Consider the following 17,910-nt stretch of genomic DNA (forward strand, 5'->3'; position numbering starts at 1 on the left):
GCCATGTTTAATTCCGATATGACCGGGCTCAGTTTACAAAGCGCTCAAATACTCAAGTAAACTGTTTGCTTGTTCATGTCGATTTTTTTTGGGGGGGTGGGGGCTGTCACGAGGGGCTGGATAGATCTACTGTAGACAGTGCCAGCTGTTCTAGAAATTCGTGAACAAGACTTTGGTAACAGCCCTGCAACCCCTACTTTCCCGGTGCATATATACAGTATATATATTATATATACACACACAACCTTGAAATGTTTTCAAACATATTTTGCTTGGTTTTAAATTGACACGCACACACCCAGAACTAAAAAGTTAAATACAGAACTAAATTGCACGCATGGTTTTCTGAAAAGCCTCCACCATCACCAGGAATCTGGTGGAACCGTTAAGGAGGAACAAATGATTTCTATATTGAAAATGCTCTTTCTAATCCGTCTCTCAGGGCGCATTGCCTTGCAAGGCGGTGTACAAAATTGTGTTAACAAACCAGAACGCTGTCGCAGTAAAAACCATATCACAGGCCCTCAGAAAATAGGCAGTATCAATTAATCCATAGAAACCAACAATAATGTGGGAGCCACACATATTTTTTTGCGGGAGTGAATCTGCCAGATGTGAGGCCATGACTGAAAAAACCCTATCCCATATATCTCTTGGCAGGACCTACAATGTAAGCTTCCGTGAACCAATGTCCACATTCTAGCCCATGAATCATAATACAATTTGGGATATTTGAAGCCTTGCAAGACTCCATTGTTTTTGCAGTACCCTGTTACTTTTGTTACCATTTTTTGCAGTACCCTGTTACTTTTTAAAGAATATATGCATAGATGCCCTCAAAGAATGCAGAGCGCCATCCGCGCTGCGAATTTATTTATTTGCTTATTTCACCTTTCCACAATCGGTGCCCAGGGCGGCTAACAACAATTCAACATAAAATAATGCCATCAAGTTGCATGCAAAGGGAGCTGCTTCCATTCATTTCAGGACGAGCGTTTTGGTGGGTTTCTCATCCTCCACCACCCCATGCCCCAAAAAACCTTGTATGAGATAAGCTCAAGCGTCCCCTCCCCCAAAACTCTGGTCTATAAACCCTTTAAGCAAAGGAATAAAATATACTGTGTAAGATGTCGCGTTTGACAGTGGAATGAATTATATGAGCGACCCAGTGGCGTTTTGGAAGTGTGTCTGATTGACTTTCTACCGACTCCGCATAAATCACTCTAAAAATAGGACCCCCGTTTCCTGTTGTTCTCGGAATGTATCTATTAACAAAAACTCGGGAAGGGGAGGAGGCGGAGAAAAGGGAACACAGACCGTCCCTACTACCGAGTGTTCACACGCGACAGTATGTGCGCAAGTGGTTTCGTACTTTTCCTAAGTACAAAGAGGTCTCTCCGGGGTTAGGAAAATGCGTTCGGGTCGGAGTTGCATAAGGAGCTAGGCTGGTTTGGAAAGGTCCTTCCATTGGCATCAGTAGGACCCATTAAATAGAGCTTTGTGGTCGGCGGCTGCCAGGCAGATTCTGTTCAAAGACACTCTCATTTCCCTGGGTTGCAGATCGGGACATCTATTTACTTCCAAATTTCGCGGCCATCGAGGTCGATTTCTTCGTCATCAAATACTTCCAACCCTCTCTCTTTCTCACATTCAGGATCCACCGGGTCTTAAGCTCCCGGTATGAAATATGCTATGCGCAGGAGAAATAAATAACTTAAAAGACCCACTGATTGCATCTGTCAATATCCTGCGTGCATCTGGCGGGGGATGAGGGGACGGGCGGAAATATATTGTTTCTCTTCCAACAAATTCACTCTTAGGAGTTTGGGAAGAAGCCTTTTCTCGGTAGCTCCTTGCAGTATCAGGAGCGAGCGGAATATGTGCGCGAGAGTGTCTCTCTGAGTGTGCTTTAATACACCCTAGGTGAAAAATTCATGGCGAACGTTTGCGTGGAAGGGAGGCCCATCACTGGCTTCAAAGCGCGCAGTGTGCGTGGATCACAACAGTTTTACACTCTCGATCTGACGCACATCATGTAGACCTTTCCCATTTTTCACTGGCGTGTGTGTGTGTGTGTGTGTGTGTGTGTGTGTGTGCAGTCCCACTCTTTGAAAGCGACTGTTGCTCCCAAGATAAATGCGTTCGCGATGTACTGGACCCGCTGCGAAAGTTCCATCCGGACCCACGAGGAGAGCCGCGCAGCGCGATCCTAACCACTTTCAATCCAAAATAGGTCCTAAGAGAGTTACTTACCACGAGGAGAGGAAGCGTGCTTTGGATTGCGGCCCTAAGAAGCCCTTTGCTGCATCCAGCACCGGGATGCTTAAATATAAGGGAGGATTTGGCTGCAGTAAGGAGGTCCGCAACCCAAAGCAAACAGAGTTCGGCCTTGATTCCGGATTTTCTGCAAGGGAAAGGGGGACAACTCTCTTAGTTACAGAGAGACGAGAGGAAGAAACCACGGCTGTCTTTGTGTGCATGTGTTTTAAGCGGGGTTCTACTGGTTTGAGACTACTCCTACGAAACGGCCTCTCCCGCTTCATTATCTTAATTCTAGAGGAATCTCATTTGAAGGACCGCGAAGCAATTTGGGGAGGGGGGAGCCACCGAGATGTTGAATCAATTTCCACAAAACAAGAAAGGCCTGTAGAAGTAACTTTGCCACACCATTTTATTAGATGGTTTCCCGTAGAGCCTGCCAGCTTAGACTATGAGGAGCTCAATGGACTAATAGCCTCTCTCCAATTTAAGGAATATTCTTGCGTCCTTAAAGCCAGAAAGAACTTCCAAGCAAATGTGCAAGGGGTGTGTGTGTGTGTGTGTGTGTGTGTGTGTGTGTAGATCTTATATTTGACAGGTTTGAGGGCCTCGCTTTTGACAGTTTATGTTCAGTTCCTTACAGCCACTACACCTCAAAAAAATAAAATAAAAAATCCACGGGAGAGAAAGTTGCCGGCTTTCTCACACGGTGCGATTTATTTCGAGACCCGTGTAAACGAACACCAAGTTATTCCTGCGGATTCAAAGGCTACTTATACAGGTCTAATTTCCTTAGAATGAACCTTGTAACTGAGCTCGTCTTAGCAACCAAACACCCTCCCCAAGTCAGGCTTTTCCTTGCAATGAGGCCTGAGGAAAGCCGCTGAGGAAACCAAGGCCACGAGCTTTTCGTAGTGATGGGATGAGCGGAGAAGGAAAGAAAATGGTTTAGAATCTCTGTGCTTATTCTGTGTGCAATTTCACTTAATGGCTTTATCTCTACAACTTTGTTGAACTAAAGAGTGGTTCGCAACTAAGTTTTACTCAGCATAGACCCAGCGAGGTGAGTGAACATGTCTAAGCTGTGTCCAGGAATTTCTGTAGGTCTAGTAAGGTAAAGGGACCCCTGACCATTAGGTCCAGTCGTGACCGACTCTGGGGTTGTGGCGCTCATCTCGCTCTATGGGCCGAGGGAGCCGGCATTCCTCCGCAGACAGCTTCCGGGTCATGTGGCCAGCATGACTAAGCCGCTTCTGGTGAACCAGAGCAGCGCACAGAAACGCCGTTTACCTTCCCGCCGGAGCGGTTCCTATTTATCTACTTGCACTTTGACGTGCTTTCCAACTGCTAGGTTGGCAGGAGCAGGGACCTAGCAACGGGAGCTCACCCCGTCGCGGGGATTCGAACAGCCGACCTTCTGATCGGCAAGTCCTAGGCTCTGTGGTTTAACCCACAGCGCCACCTGCGTCCCTCTGTAGGTCTACTCTGAAGTAAAAACTTAGTTGAATGCCATCCAGCTGGTCTGAATGTAACAGAGCCACAGGCCAATCTCACCCAGTGAAAGTGCAGTGTTTGTGGGCGCCATATCCTGAACAAGTACAGGATCTGAAATAAGTCCCCGCCGCGGTGGGGGCTCTCCCCCAGTAACCGGGCTTTAAAGGGTCATAGCCTCGATTGGGAAACAAACCCTTATTTATTTAGGAAGAGCTTACTTCCAATGCAGCTTGAGTATCTCATACTAAATCCTTGATTTCAGGTGGGGAAGACAGATAACCTCTCGGCTTCGGATTATCCTTTACATTCTGGCCTGCTAAACCCAAACGTTTCCCTTCGGATCTGACTAGAACAGAAAGACGGAAATTAAGGAAGGGGGTGGGGGGAGGAGGAGATAAGAAGTAACAGGGAAACGTTGCTTTCTGTATAGGCCATAAATGCACAGCGTGCGTCTTTTGTGAAAAAATCGCGGTTTTCCATGTGGGTGAAGAAGGAGGGGAGGGGGGAAAACCACCCACCCACCCCCCCGCGGTCACTACTTCACACCCACCCACCCCACGGCTAGGCCCGGGGTTCCTCAACTTCGGGACCAGCGAGGACAGCTCCACCTACCGCCACTTCTCCCCGAGAACGACCTCGCCTTCAGATTTCCCAGGGGCTTCCTCCGCACCCTCCCTGGAAGGTAACCAGAGGTTGAACCAGGTATCCCTCCGGGATAGGCCTCGCCCTTCCTTCTCCGCTGGAGAACTGGCACCCTGTGGGAAGCGGGGACTAAGGGATCGATCCGAGGGTGGCTGGGGAGATCAGCAGCAGGAGATCTCCCACACAGGCTAGGGGAATTGAGGTTGGAAACGGGCAGGAGGCACATTTTAGCTGCGTCCCCCCAAGCGCCGCTCCCTAAAGGTGTGAGAGGCTCTTTCCCAACAGGATCCTGAAAACAATAAATATTTACGAGCAGCAGCGAGGCTCCTCGAAGTCAAGAGCCATTCACACCAGCCAATGGGAGCCTCGGAAAGTTAACGCCAGCCTGGTGGATTTGGATAATGGAGCAATTGCCAGGATAAGACCCGGGGAGTTCAACCAGTTAGGGGTGGCGAGAGGAAAACCCGGGTGAGAAAAATCGTTCGGGGAGTTTGTCCATCCATCCTAGACACATTAAAGAGAGGTCGGCGCCACCTGTGCGGATGTATTAAAAATCGCCATGCAGATTTTGCCAAGAGTTGTGTTTGTCTATAGGTAGAGCGGCGTATGTTAGCAAGAGAACCGAAAGCATCAACAGAGCCAAAATAATAGCAACTGGTCTGCTTTGAGGTAAGAGACTCGTGATCACAACCATGCTAGGTACGCCTCGACACCTTGATGCTGTAGTGGGGGGGGGGGGCAAAGAAGCTCAGAACAGGGATGGCAACGTAGGTAGAATGATATCTTGTATTTGGGGCAATCACACCGCAGGTGGGTGGATATGCAAGCCTTCGAGCTGCACCGAGTTCTTCCGCCTCGTGTGTAGCCTAGAAGTTGGCGTATTTCTATATCAACAGAGTTGGACCAATAAAAGAGATCACCTTACTATGTGTATGTGTGTGCATAGCGCGTGTATGTGTCTGTTACGTCAGTGATGGAACAGAACAGATAAAGGATATACATCTCGCCGAGCATTTTAGAACAAATACAGAAAGGTCCCCATTCAAAAGAGGCGAATGAATAGATTGATACAAACGATAATTCTATACACATTTCTATATAGAGATTCGTTCCCTTGGATATCACAAACTCTCAAAGAAAGGGGGGGCATTTTACCCACCAACATATTTGCCTGGTGAGCTGCTTATGGATCTCGCAGCCTCTTCCCCCGCCCCGCTCCACGCGCGCGCGTTTCTCTCCTGATTTTATTTCCTTGAAAATAAAACCGCTTGACGATTTCGCTCTCATATCATCTGCTTTAGCAGAGGTTCGTGTGGCAGGACACAAACACATATATATAGCCACAGATGGATCCTGTGCGAGTTCACTCCGAATTCATTGCCAGTGAGTTCAAATGCGGACTTACCCTCAGGTAAGCGTGCATAGGAATTGCAATCCTAGAAAAGCACCGGGCAGAGCTTTTCAGAGAGAGAGAGAGAAAGAAAAATAAATAACACCGACAACAGAAACTCTCCCTAACCCAGTCCTCTCTCCACTCCCCAGTGTTTTCCGAAAAGCAAAAGAGAAACGCGACTGTTCTTGGCACCTGCAGAAAACCGCTTCCCCGACGGTTGTTAACAAGAAGCTGGAGGGTATAAAGCAATAAACCTGCCAAATCTACCTGCGCGTTAGTTACACCCTAGGAAGAAAGTCTCTCAGGAAACTGGCAGCAGAACGCTAGTTGGACCTTCGCTCAGCTCTCTTAAATACAGTATTAAAAATCGCGCCACTCCATAACCACCTCTCTCTCTCTCCCCACCACCACCCCAGTGCTTCCATAGGACTAGGAACATTTTTTATTTTTTTAAAAAAGGGCATTGGAGATTTGTAAATGCCCGTCTCGGGTTACCCTATTCGAGTGTCGGAGTATGACTCTTGTTAAGAACTCCGCGAACAAGGCAAGACACTTAGAGCTGCATTCAGAGTTACTGAACCGACTCCAGAGGCTCCAGGAGTTAAACGCCGAGAAAGAGGGGGGGAGGGGGGAAACAGCCCATCATCTCTGAAAGAGGCACACACTCCCCCCCCACACACACACTCCCTGTCCCGTGAACAAGTTACCCAACAACAGAGCGGTGATCTCTCTGCCTTACCCATCTCAAAGCGCAACCAAACCTTTTGAACGCAAAGCGCAACGCGCAAAATGGCAAGATCCGTGGGATTCTTAAGAGCCAACTATTTGCTTAAGGTTTGTCATGACCTGGCGAGAAGGAGGGCGGGAGAGAGAGAGAGAGAGAGAGAGAGAGAGAGAGAGAGAGCCTCTTCTTGATCCTTCTCAATTCCAGGCCTTATTTTTTAAAAAAATAAATACTTGCCAGATCTGCAACAAACAAATCTCCTAGCAATGTCATATCACACGTCCCCTTGGTCTGGATAAATTTCCCACCACCTCCAGGAGAAAAGTTGCCGATATAGGGAAAGCCGGCAGGTTTATCAGCCTCTCCAACTTTCTCTAGCTTCTTCTCTCCCCCACCCTTGAAAGCGGTCTGGTCCCCCCCTACCTGACTCCTTTTCCGTAAATCTCCAAGGATCCTAATGTTTCCCTGCTCAGTGGACGACAGATTCTTTTTTGTCTAAAAAAAGAAAGCACAAGCTGATTTGTCCCCCAGAACGAGAACGCGATAGATCCGCTGGCGTGTTGGTTCCAACTTAATGTCTTTCCCCAGTCCATCTTTGCGAGAGATGTGGCGATACCACCTGGATGTTCTGTTATAAATCCCCTAGCAAATAATAAATGGATTAATAATAACAAGGTATGAGGTTCTTTTTATAGAAAAAAATGGGAGAGAATTGAAACTAAATGCGGCAGTTAGACAACCATTTTGATAAGAGGATAATTGAGGCGACACTGGTGTATAATTAGAGGATAATTTATGCTATATCCACTTTTATTCCACCTCCCAAAATAAACCCAGTCCATAATCATTACAGGCAAATTGTTCTGAATTTTATAGCTGCAATTTGAACAAAGTAGTGCAGTTAATCATGGGAGATTTTTCTCTCTCTCCTTTTTGTGTATTCCTGATTAGAAGTCTAATTGCCTCCTTTCGGAAAGTAAAAATAACTGCGAAGCGACTCTATTTTTATCATTAACAATGTTGACAATAAAATAAAATCAACTGGAATTGTAATCGAAAGGCAAATTTAGGGTGAAGGCACTTTTCCTCGGGTAGTTTATATTGCAATCAAGATTTGCCAAACCACTAACCGCATGTCTCATTTGCATATATTTGAAAGCATTACAGGAGCTTCTGTTTTCAATAGGGGGGGGGGAATGTATTACTGACAGATCTCTGAGGATTCGCCCTCGGAGCAGGATGCTGAAAAAGCAGACACTATTGTACTGATCCAAGGACACCGCTCCGAAAAACGAGTTCGCGCGCGTAGTAGGTGTTTGTGTGTTTTAAATGAATTCTTCCCCTGGGCACATTGCATCATCAGGAAAATACCTCAGGAAGGAACCCTGCTAATTTTGTCCAGAAGAACTCTGAGTTACCATCCAGGATTCTAGACCATAATTTACAGTTCTTTACTGGGCACCGCTTTGGCTCTGAACGCCAAGGCTGGACAGTGTTGTTGTGAATCCTAACGGACACGTGCGAGGCAGCGATAGCCTGCGATGCAACGACAGTAGGGAAAATAAATGCACATTCTTCTTTTTAATTGGAAAAAAACAACCCATAGCGCATTGGAAGGGTGCTTGGCTTTGTAAAAGCGAGGGTGCTACTTCGGAGCGCAGCTTTGTTGTGGTTGTGTGCGGCGCAAAATACACGCGCGCATGCCCGCGCACCCACACATGCACCCCAAGCGCCTGCCTAGCTAGCTGGCTTGCTGGCTGGCTGCTTCTCGCTCGCTGCGAGCTCTGAAGTTGTGCAGAAGGTGGGCTCGCGCTGACGCCAGTAGAAGTGCCCGGGCTGGGTGACGTCACGGGCGGAATGACCAATGGGGAGGCGCTGCCCTTTGGGGACCAACCATTCGACTTGTGGCGTATTCTCTCTTTCCACCTCACCCCCCCCCCCTCTTCCCGCTCCCGCTGTTGTTGTGTGTTGTCGTGCGCCTTCCCCTCCCCCTGCTGCCTCAAGTCGAAAAGCAGAAGCACAACTTTATGAAAGAGAATCCACCTTAAAGAGAAAGGGGGTTATCTCTCTCTCTCTCTCTCTCTGTGCTTTTGCCTTAAACTCCCTCAAGCCCCCCCCCCCCTTAATGAGGGGGAAAGAAATTACCAAACCAAAAACCTAATAACAAACCCCAACCGGAGAGAGGGAGAGAGAAGGGGAGGGTGCGAGAAAGAGGGAACGTGTGTGTCTGAGGTATTAAAAAAAAAAGGCCCCCAAATGGAGGGAAAGAAGAAGCGTGAGGGGAAAAGCCCCGGGAAGGACTAAGTCTGCCGTTCTCTTTCTCTCTCTCTCTCTCTCTTTCTGGCCCCCCTCCTCCTCCTTCCTTTTCCCTCTCTCTCTCTCCCTCCCCAGCGCCTCTCACACTCCTCCCCTCCACCCCTCCCTCAGTTAACAAGGCCCCTCTCCCCCTATTGCTCCCTCTCTCTCTCTTTCTCTCTCTCTCTCTCTTTCTCCCCCTCTCTCTTTTCCCCCTCTCCCACCTCTCTCTCTCTCTCTCTTTCTCTCCCCCCTCCTCAGCTTTCGCTAAAGAAGAAGAAGGAAAAAAAGCGCGCCGGGGGGGGGGAATAGCGCGCGAGCCCCGTCGCTAATTCCCGCCCGGCGCAGGCTAATAGGCTCCCTCGAAGGTGGCGGGAGCGCGAGGGGGGCGACGACGACGACGACGACGACGCCGAGTAGCCGGGCTGAGGCGCTCGTCGCTGGCTGCCCAACTTGGATGATGACCATGACTACGATGGCTGACGGGCTGGAGGCGCCGGACTCGTCCAAATCCGCCTTCATGGAGTTCGGGCAGCAGCAGCAGCAGCCGCCTCCGCCGCCGGCGCCTCAGCAGCCGCCTCAGCCGCCGCCGCCTCAGCCGCCGCCTCCTCCAGGGGCTCAGGCGCCCGGCGGCGGCGGCGGCTCTTCGCACTCGGCGCAGCAGCAGCAGCAGCAGCAGCAGCAGCAGCAGCAGCAGAGCTCGCCGGCGGCGGCCATGGCGGGCGCGCACTACCCGCTGCACTGCCTGCACTCGGCGGCGCCCGCCTCGCACTCGCATCCGCACCACCAGCACCCGCACCACCATCACCACCACCACCACCACGCCGCGCCCTACCCGGCCGGCCCCGCCGCCGCCGCCGCCAACTCGTACAGCCACCGCTCGCTGGCCGCCGCCGCCGCAGCCGCCGCCGCCTACCCCTACGTGAGCCACGCGCAGCACAGCCCCTACCTGCAGCCCTACCACGCCGGCGGCGGCGGCGGAGGAGGAGGCGGAGGAGGAGGAGGAGGAGGCGCGGGCGGGACGGCGAGGCCGGACGACGCAGGTGGGTGACACGGGAGGCAACGCGTGACGGAGCGTTCCCACGAGACGGGCGCGGAGATGCCCGGGCCGAGCCCCGGCGGCCGGCCCGCTGGCTCCCGGCTTCCTTTGTCTCTCTTTCCCGCATGCCCTTCCCTTCCTCTCCCTTTGTCTCCTTTTCCTGCTGCACTTCCCTCGCTTTCCCTCCATCGCCTGCCTCTTCTTCCTCCTTCTCTCGCCACTTTTAACCTTCCCTCGGAAGTAAGTTTACAAATCAATACGCAGGATTTCTTGGGCGAAGGGGGGGTGTTGCTACTTTGCATGGGGATCCCTTGGCTCTCTCCCGCTCAGATCTCTGTTTGAAATGACATCTCCTCACCCCGATCCCGTGCAGGTTTCATTGGGAGGGTAACACCCCCCCCCCCCGCAAAAAAAATAACAACAACAATTCGCTTCCAGAGGACTTGCTTTCCTGTAAGCGTGGCTCGGATTTCGGCAACTCTTTCCTGGCTTCCCTTTGCGTGCTCCGGATCCTGAGTTTCCCTCTGGGATCCATCCACACGCGTGCCTGGACGCAGGCCGCCGGCCGACGCGCGTGGGGATGCTCAGGCACGTGTGTCGTGTTTCGGGGACTCCGAGGCGCTGCCCTCCACTTGGAAGCTGCCCATGGACTGTGTGGATTGAAAACCTTAAGCGAAGACCGTGCTGGCTTTCTTCTGCGATAATGTAGCCGTCCAGAGGAAGAGGAGTGATTTTGCTTTTCCCTAGGATGTTGTTTGCCTAGCCCGCGGATGCCCTCTCCAAGACGGTGGTCTGTGCAGGACGAAGAAATGCGCTTAGAAAGAGCGCCCGGGCCGTAGCCCATCTCCTGCTACGGCGGGCTACTGCCATAGCACTGCAGACTTCTTTGGGGAAGGAATTGCTCTGCCACGATTATTCCCTCTTTGTTGCTTTTGACGCAGGGTGATCAGAGAGAGAGAAAAGAGAATCTAAAGCAGGGATAGCGCCCGAGAGAGCCAGGTCAGACGCTGGTGACTCCTGCGTCTTGTTGTGTTGGGCATATACTGCAGAGAAGAGGTGTGTGGTGTGTTGTTGTTTTGCCTGCGCGATTCTATCACATCTTTAGCCCCCCGCCACTGTGCCTAGAAAATGACATTATAAATCCCGTCCGTGCACCCATCGGATGGCTAATCTACAGTAAACGTCTCGAGAAACAAATGGCAAGACGCTGAGGGAAGACGCAGCTCCGCGTCCCTTCCTAAAATCATTTGCACCTGTACGTTGGCTGTGGAGATACGTCTACAGATCCGAAGCAGAAATGCTACCCTGCTTGTTTGCTTATTCCTTGGGAAAATGCTAAGATTGGAGATAGATTCATATTTAGGAGATACAAATTGTGTGTGCAGTTCAAACACATTCCAATATTAAATGAGACGCTCAGGTAGCATGAACTCTGCGCGCGTGTCTTTGTGTGTATAGGGAGTAAAAAAACGACGACAGGTTTTGGTAAGAGAGATCAATGCAGTAGCCACAAACTAGGCAACAGGGTGCATTTCAGGTTCTCGGTTAAAACGAAGCAGTTTTGCCATGGACCAGGGATTTCTGGAAATAGCAGTAGTTTTAGTTTGAGCGAAGTACTGCTTGTATTAAGAGAGTGCCATGAATTTCCTAGCACGCCTGGGTAGCAAAGCTGTCAGGAAAGCGGGTAGATCTTGCAGGTCAAAGTGAATCATCCGCCGCAGAAGGTTGCCTGGAGGATTTGTCGGCGGCCTGACCTTCTTATGTATCACCCCGTGCATTTTCTACTCTGTTGGCATGGAAATGGCTTTGTCTCTGATTTCCTACCCCACCCCCACCTCCCCAACATGAAAAGCACCCAAAACAAAATCCGGGGTGTCTCTCATAGAAGGGCTTCGCTGTGCTGGACGTCCCCCTTCAAATGTACTTTCTTTTTATTGCAGATCAACAGAAAACCACAGTTATCGAAAACGGGGAGATAAGATTTAATGGGAAAGGGAAGAAGATCCGGAAGCCCCGAACCATTTACTCGAGTCTCCAGCTGCAGGCTTTAAACCACCGCTTCCAGCAGACCCAGTACCTGGCGCTTCCCGAGAGAGCAGAGCTGGCAGCTTCATTAGGACTAACTCAGACACAGGTAATTCCCGGGGAAGTCCAGAGAGATCCCTGGGATCCTGGGCTCCGAGAGAAGGCCAGGCCAGGCCAAAATAAAGCAGACAAATCACTAATTCCATTGGCCAAAGGCTAGGAATAAAAGCGAAGCTCAGCTACCCAGGTCGGTGGACTGCAAAAACATGGCCAAGTATGCGTTGGTGAAATATCATTCTCTCTATTATTATTATTTTTCAAATTCAGTCTGTTTTTGATGGTGCATTGAGAAAGGTTTGAGTTCGCCACTCCAGAATCTGGGCATGCATCTACTTAGTTACAGTCCAAATCTGAAGGTGATAATAAGCACTGAGGTGGAAATGAATTTATACATAAAACAAAAAGGTTGTTGGGGGCCCAGAGAAACCTCCTCCCCATCCTTTGCTGGTAGAAATGGAAATCTATTTCATACGGTGCACAGCCTCTAGGCCCGAAGAAAGCGCACCTTCCCTAGTAATATTCAATAGTAAATTATCCTGGATGAGTAACTGAAATTCAGTGCTTGCCCTTAGGCGAAATGTACAAAAGGTGATGATAGAGCTGACGATCAAAGGGAAGCGTGTACAAAATTAGAGCGAGTTAAGCCACAGTTAAATGTGGTTGGTGCGTTCTGGCTTTCCCAGCAGATTTAAACCTGAATGACACACGAGGTAAGAAGGAAAACGATTAATTTGAATTCATGAATGCAGAAAGGAAGGAGAATAATAATAAAACCTTTTTTTGTGGCAGTTTGTAATCTCCCGGACAGAAAAAAACAAAAACAACAGGGATAAACCATGTTCATTGGATCCGCTGGTGGTTGCCAGGAATGTAGGCAAATAGGGGCATTTGGGATTTGGTGCCTTATTGTGATATAGGGGCGACCTTGAAGGCAAAAGAAGACAGGAGGTGTCTTTAAAAAGCAGCATATCACCATCACACATATTTAATGACAATCCGAGCACCTCAAGTGTGGTACAGAGACAGGACACTGTCACCTTCCCAGCTGGGATGTTTGCAAAAAGCTCTTATTTGAATGACACCTAGCTCTCTTACATTGCTGCAGAAGGCTGGTTGTTGTTGTTGTTGTTGTTGTTGTTGTTGTTGTTGTTGTTGTTGTTGCTGCTGCTACTTCTTCTTTTTGTTTTGTTTTTTAAACTTCCATCTACTGTTTTTGTTTTATTAAATTTTCAATGTATGTAAGGCTCAGTTTTGTTGGTTTTACGCCACTGGGATGATTTCCGCGATAAGCTACAGATCACCATCTTGCTCAGGGAAGTAGATCAACTCTCCTGGCCCTCTCCTTCCCCCCCCCCCTCACTCTACGAAATGGGCTGCTCTCTCTCTCTTCCTTTTTCTTTTGACTCACGTATTACTTCTTTGTAGGCCAAGCTGGAATCCAACAAAACTGACGCGTTTTGGGATTTAAGCCAATTTAGACCCCCCTTGAAGGTGCAGCTGCAGACGGTTTTAGAGCCTGATCTTAAAACTCGTAAAAGTGGAAGTGGCACCCCTTCCTAAGCACATTTACTTGGAAGTAAGTCCAACTGATTTCGGTGAAAAACTTCTGAGTATGTGTGGTTAGGATCTCGCCTCGGTCCCATCAAGATCAATGGCGCCGGTGATGGCTCAGGGCTTTAGCGTTGTGGCCCTCTCCAAAAGGACGGAGGGTTAAAGTGGGGGTGGAGGTGGGGTTTCATAATACAGAGGGAGGCTGGTGGGTAGGATAGATTGCCTCCTCTGCCCTGGTTCCCCTCCCCACTCGGGGTCCTAAAACGGTAGCCGCGTCTTGACGTTTATGCAGCAATACATTATATAGGCCGACGATGGGTATCATATCCATACACGCACGCAGGTTCTCAGTCTGCGTAGGTTGCCTTCAATGGACACGTGAAGAAGAAAAAAAATGAACGAGACTCACGCATTGTAACTGTCCCCCCCAGAAGGAAATAGCCTTTCCAAACAGTCTCAGCGCAGTTTACTTAAGCAAGTCCTAATTGCGGGCGATTCAAACAATGGCCATGGAAGCGGGGAGGGGAGATCATGAAGTTCATGCCACGGAGGGAGAAGAAGGAAGGAAGATTGGATAGACAGACAGATATAGATACATGGATGGATTTGAAACTGTCTATTTGCCTTAAGTCCCCCACCTCACCCCACCCCTCCACCCCTAGCAGACCTCTCATGCCTTCTGCCTTTCGGTTGCAGGTGAAGATCTGGTTCCAGAACAAGCGCTCCAAGTTCAAGAAACTGCTCAAGCAAGGCGGCAACCCTCACGAGAGCGACCCCCTGCCGGGCTCTGCCACCCTGTCTCCGCGGTCTCCAGGTTTGCCTCCTGTCTGGGACGTTTCAGCCTCTGCCAAAGGAGTCAACATGCCTCCCAATAGCTACATGCCTGGTTATTCTCACTGGTACTCTTCTCCACATCAAGACACAATGCAGAGACCACAAATGATGTGAACGGGGCCAAGAGAAACAGCTCGCCGGAGGAGCCGCTGTCTCCAGCGCTGCCTTGCCAAGCTGGGCGGGGGTGGGGGGAGCAGCGCAGCTCGCGGGGCTCTGGGTGAATCTGGAGTGTGTGGCAAAGGAAGACAGACTTGGGGCGGCTTCGCCTTCGCCTTCTCTTTAAACCTCAGCGATTGATCTTGAGCAGAAAGAGACCATTTGCGTCCTGGCCCACGTCAGATGCTCCTCTTTGGGATATTTCCTTTGGGACTCGGAGGCACCAAACCTCTCTGGGAGTACAAGTCGAAAAGCAAAAAATTTTTACAGACTTTTCCCACCAAGTCCACGCAGCAACTTTAAAACAACAGCACACGACAAAAATAACAAAACTTATTCAATGAAAAAGAAGCGATCCTATTTTTATTCACTAAACCGAGATTGACAACAACAAAAAGATTGGAAAGGGAGGGGCGGAGAAAGGGATTTTTTTTTTAAGGGAGAAGAAAATACCGTTTGGGGCGGGGGCGGGCGGGCGGAAAAACTTTTTTTCTAGTTTAATTAGGACACTTCCACGAAGTAAAATCTGCATGCTTTCTCGGAGTGGAACCGGCAGCTGTGAGGGCGAATCCACTATATTCTCTCCCACATCCATAAGTCACTTGAAACTAAGGAAGCACCTGAAAACTGACCAGAAGTTCTCCTGCGCATGCCCCGCTGTAATGAATTGGAGCTGTGCCCTCATTCATTTCGGTGGAGCTTGCAGAAGAAAACTCCCCACCCCCTATGTATTATTGCCGCAGGAGAAAGAGAATTTGAGGGGGGGGGGTAACATACATACAAAAAAAACCCCAAACAAAACAAAACCGCACCCCATCCTAAGGCTAAAATCTCTTTCACCCACCTGCCCTCCCTGGCTGGCTGGCTGGCAGCTCTCTGTTTCTCTCTCTCGGTCTCTCAGCTGCCTACCCAGCAACCTTGTTGTACATATTGTTGAATTTTAGTTGTATATATACTTTGTATGTTTTGTCTCCTTTCATATATAGAGTAAAAGCCACAAAATGTCAAAAGAGTCCTGCGTTACTCTACAGCTTTGGAAAGGTTATTTTCCCGCGCCTTTCCAGGAACCACTCATGTTTTAAATCCTAAATGCAGTCATGTGAAATTTATTACTCGGCGGAACTGTCCTCCTCAGTAACCGTGCTTAGGATGGCAGCTTCGTATAGTTCACATACAGAGTACCACAGGGCTGCTCTACAGTAGACGTGCTCTGCATGGCCTGCCTGCCTAAGATTTATACAGACAGAATATAATATAGTAATGGTCAGAGATGTATGCCCATGTAGTTATCTATGCCATAGATGTATCACGTCAGTAGCTAGATAGATGCTTATGACATAACACACGCGCGTGCACCAGTCCTAACATCGCATCTGTTTTGCGACCTACCTATCTGCCCGGCTAACCAGTAAAAATTATTTTGTGCAAAGGAGACTTGCTTTGGATCTGCAAGCCAATTTGCACCCTCTGAAACCAACAGCATCAAAGTGGCTTGCTCTTAATCGACTTGGGTCCCCTCCGGATTCTCTGCCTCGCAGAGAAAATTCGTGGATTTCCAGAATCCCGCGGCATTTTCTTTTCCGTTTTCAACCCTGGCGGCGCGAAAGCTGCCCTCGAACTGCCTTTTGGAAGATTTGGCAAAAAGTCGAGAGGTTGCCTGCTTTTGTAGGTGGCAGAGGGTGATGGTCTCTCACCCCCCCCCCGCAACCCCACCAGCTCCAGCTCTCTCACACACTCCTCCGCCAAACAGACTAGCTAACGCTGCGTAATAATGTTCCCCAGGTTTCTCTCTCTCTCTCTCAGCGCTCCCTGGTCCCCATTGCCGAGTCCAGGACGAATCATATCCTTCTTAGGGTGGTGCAAAGGCGAGAAATCATGCACCACGAAAAGCCCCTTTCGTCACACAAGCAGGATGCCCCATACTGCGAGAATTAATGGCTAGAGCCCTGGGCATCCTTCAAATTATGAACCTTGAAACCACTGAGCCATTTATCAGAAGTCAATGGAGATCCTCAGAGTGCTCCGTATAATGACAGCTACATACAGTCGTGCAAAAGGACAGTCACTATAATTAGACACAAAAGCCAAGACTACTTACCAATATACCAGCGCCGGTTTTTTGTTGAGCAACTTCCACGCTCAGTCAGTCTTCAGAATGGCTTAAAACCGATCAAGTCTTGTCATTTTCTACCATTCGCATTGTTACATTAGGAGGAAAAAATGTTTTCTTTTCTCCCCCCCCTCCTCGTTCCCACTGTGAAACTTTGGGTTCAGCTCTCCCCAGGATCAATTGTGAACAAAGCCCCCAGCTGCAGTGCCATCCAATTTGAGGCAGACATTGGGGACAATTTAAGGTTTTTATCCATAAGAAGGTTTTTCCCCCCATTCTCTTAAATGCAGCCATAATTAGAGTAATTTTTCATGTAGCCCGCTGATTACAGCGTTTTTACCGTCAAAGATAATTACCTGTAATTTTCTTCCACTTTTAATACTAAAAAGCCATCTTTATTTAGATTCAGGAACAGGAAAGGCGAAACAAAAGAGGGAAATTATTCTGTTATTCATACACAAATTGCAGAGACGTAGGACCTAAAATTGAAAATTAACCAAAATTATAATGCTATGAAGAATGGAAGAGGCTTCTGAGGTACAGCTGGTTGTGGGGTTCACTGAATTATTCAGATTCGTGTTAGGGAGTGAGAAAGCTATCATACATTTAAACCGAGGGGTAGCCCCTTCCCTTTGTAGGAAGAGCCCCCAAGACTTTCTGATGAAGGATAATCCTCCCCAAACCAATGGAACCACAGGAAAAATGGGGATGCTGCGAGCGAAGCCACAAAGCCCCTCAGATAGGATGCAGATCGCAGTTCTCAGCAACGCTTCCTGGGAAGTGAGTACCATTGAGCTGAATGCGGCCTTCGGTGCCAAGGGAGTAAAGTAAATATGTTCAGGATCAGGGCAGAGTTAGAGGATGGTAGGGCTCACCCTGATGAAATCAGGGACAGAGCTGTCGTGATTTTGAGGATCTTGGACGGGAGATTGAAATCCGCTGAATTTCTAGTATGTTGGCTTAACTGGAGGGGCTTGTTTTATTTATCCGGCCTTACGCATCGCCTCTACCCCTGCACAACACACATACATCTCTCAAACTCCCCCCCCCCCCAATACACACGAGCAGTGCATCCAGGATGACATGTTAACCTTTTCACGGGTTAGTTCCTCCCATTTTACTAGATCTCGAGGGCTTGGTCCACTTTTAGTCTACCATCAAAATCCGGTTCTTGGTGGGAGTTGATGAGAAGGGTCCTCGTCTTCCCCCTCCCCATTCTTATGTCTGTTGTGTAGCAGCGCAATCCTCTAGCGGGCTCTACTCAGAAGTCAGTTCCATCGCTTTCAAATGGGACTGACTTTCAGGATTGGGACAATCGGTTCTCTCCG

At 49.2% G+C, this 17,910-nt stretch overlaps 1 protein-coding gene and 1 long non-coding RNA gene across 6 annotated transcripts in view; one reads left to right on the forward strand and one right to left on the reverse strand.

Moving 5' to 3' along the window:
* The window catches only part of LOC310690322, an 83,890-nt gene extending 67,124 nt beyond the window's left edge, over nt 1-16,766 (reverse strand). For 4 of the 5 annotated variants that reach the window (XR_014518039.1, XR_014518040.1, XR_014518042.1 and 1 more), the window contains exon 1: nt 6,936-7,146. This is a non-coding gene — a long non-coding RNA (uncharacterized lncRNA). Of the gene's footprint in view, nt 1-6,935; nt 7,147-16,570 lie in introns of those variants that run through there. The other variant, XR_014518041.1, reaches the window with a different exon arrangement.
* DLX6 (distal-less homeobox 6) lies at nt 9,111-14,922 on the forward strand. Its single transcript, XM_083469073.1, has 3 exons — nt 9,111-9,850; nt 11,787-11,980; nt 14,179-14,922. The coding sequence occupies exons 1-3, from the start codon at nt 9,265-9,267 to the stop codon at nt 14,428-14,430; spliced, it is 1,032 nt and encodes a 343-aa protein (XP_083325199.1). The 5' UTR covers nt 9,111-9,264; the 3' UTR covers nt 14,431-14,922.
* Nucleotides 16,767-17,910: the final 1,144 nt, after the last annotated feature.

This window comes from Podarcis liolepis, assembly GCF_965112155.1.
Source record: "Podarcis liolepis genome assembly, chromosome: 12".
In the NCBI taxonomy this organism is placed as follows: domain Eukaryota; kingdom Metazoa; phylum Chordata; class Lepidosauria; order Squamata; family Lacertidae; genus Podarcis; species Podarcis liolepis.

Excerpts from the sequence above, each read along its gene's own strand:
- DLX6 (XM_083469073.1), top strand. The coding sequence starts at position 9,265 with ATGATGACCATGACTACGATGGCTGACGGGCTGGAGGCGCCGGACTCG. Across the intron at positions 9,851-11,786 it reads GGCGAGGCCGGACGACGCAG|ATCAACAGAAAACCACAGTT; the intron begins GTGGGTGACACG and ends TTTTTATTGCAG. Across the intron at positions 11,981-14,178 it reads TAGGACTAACTCAGACACAG|GTGAAGATCTGGTTCCAGAA; the intron begins GTAATTCCCGGG and ends TTTCGGTTGCAG.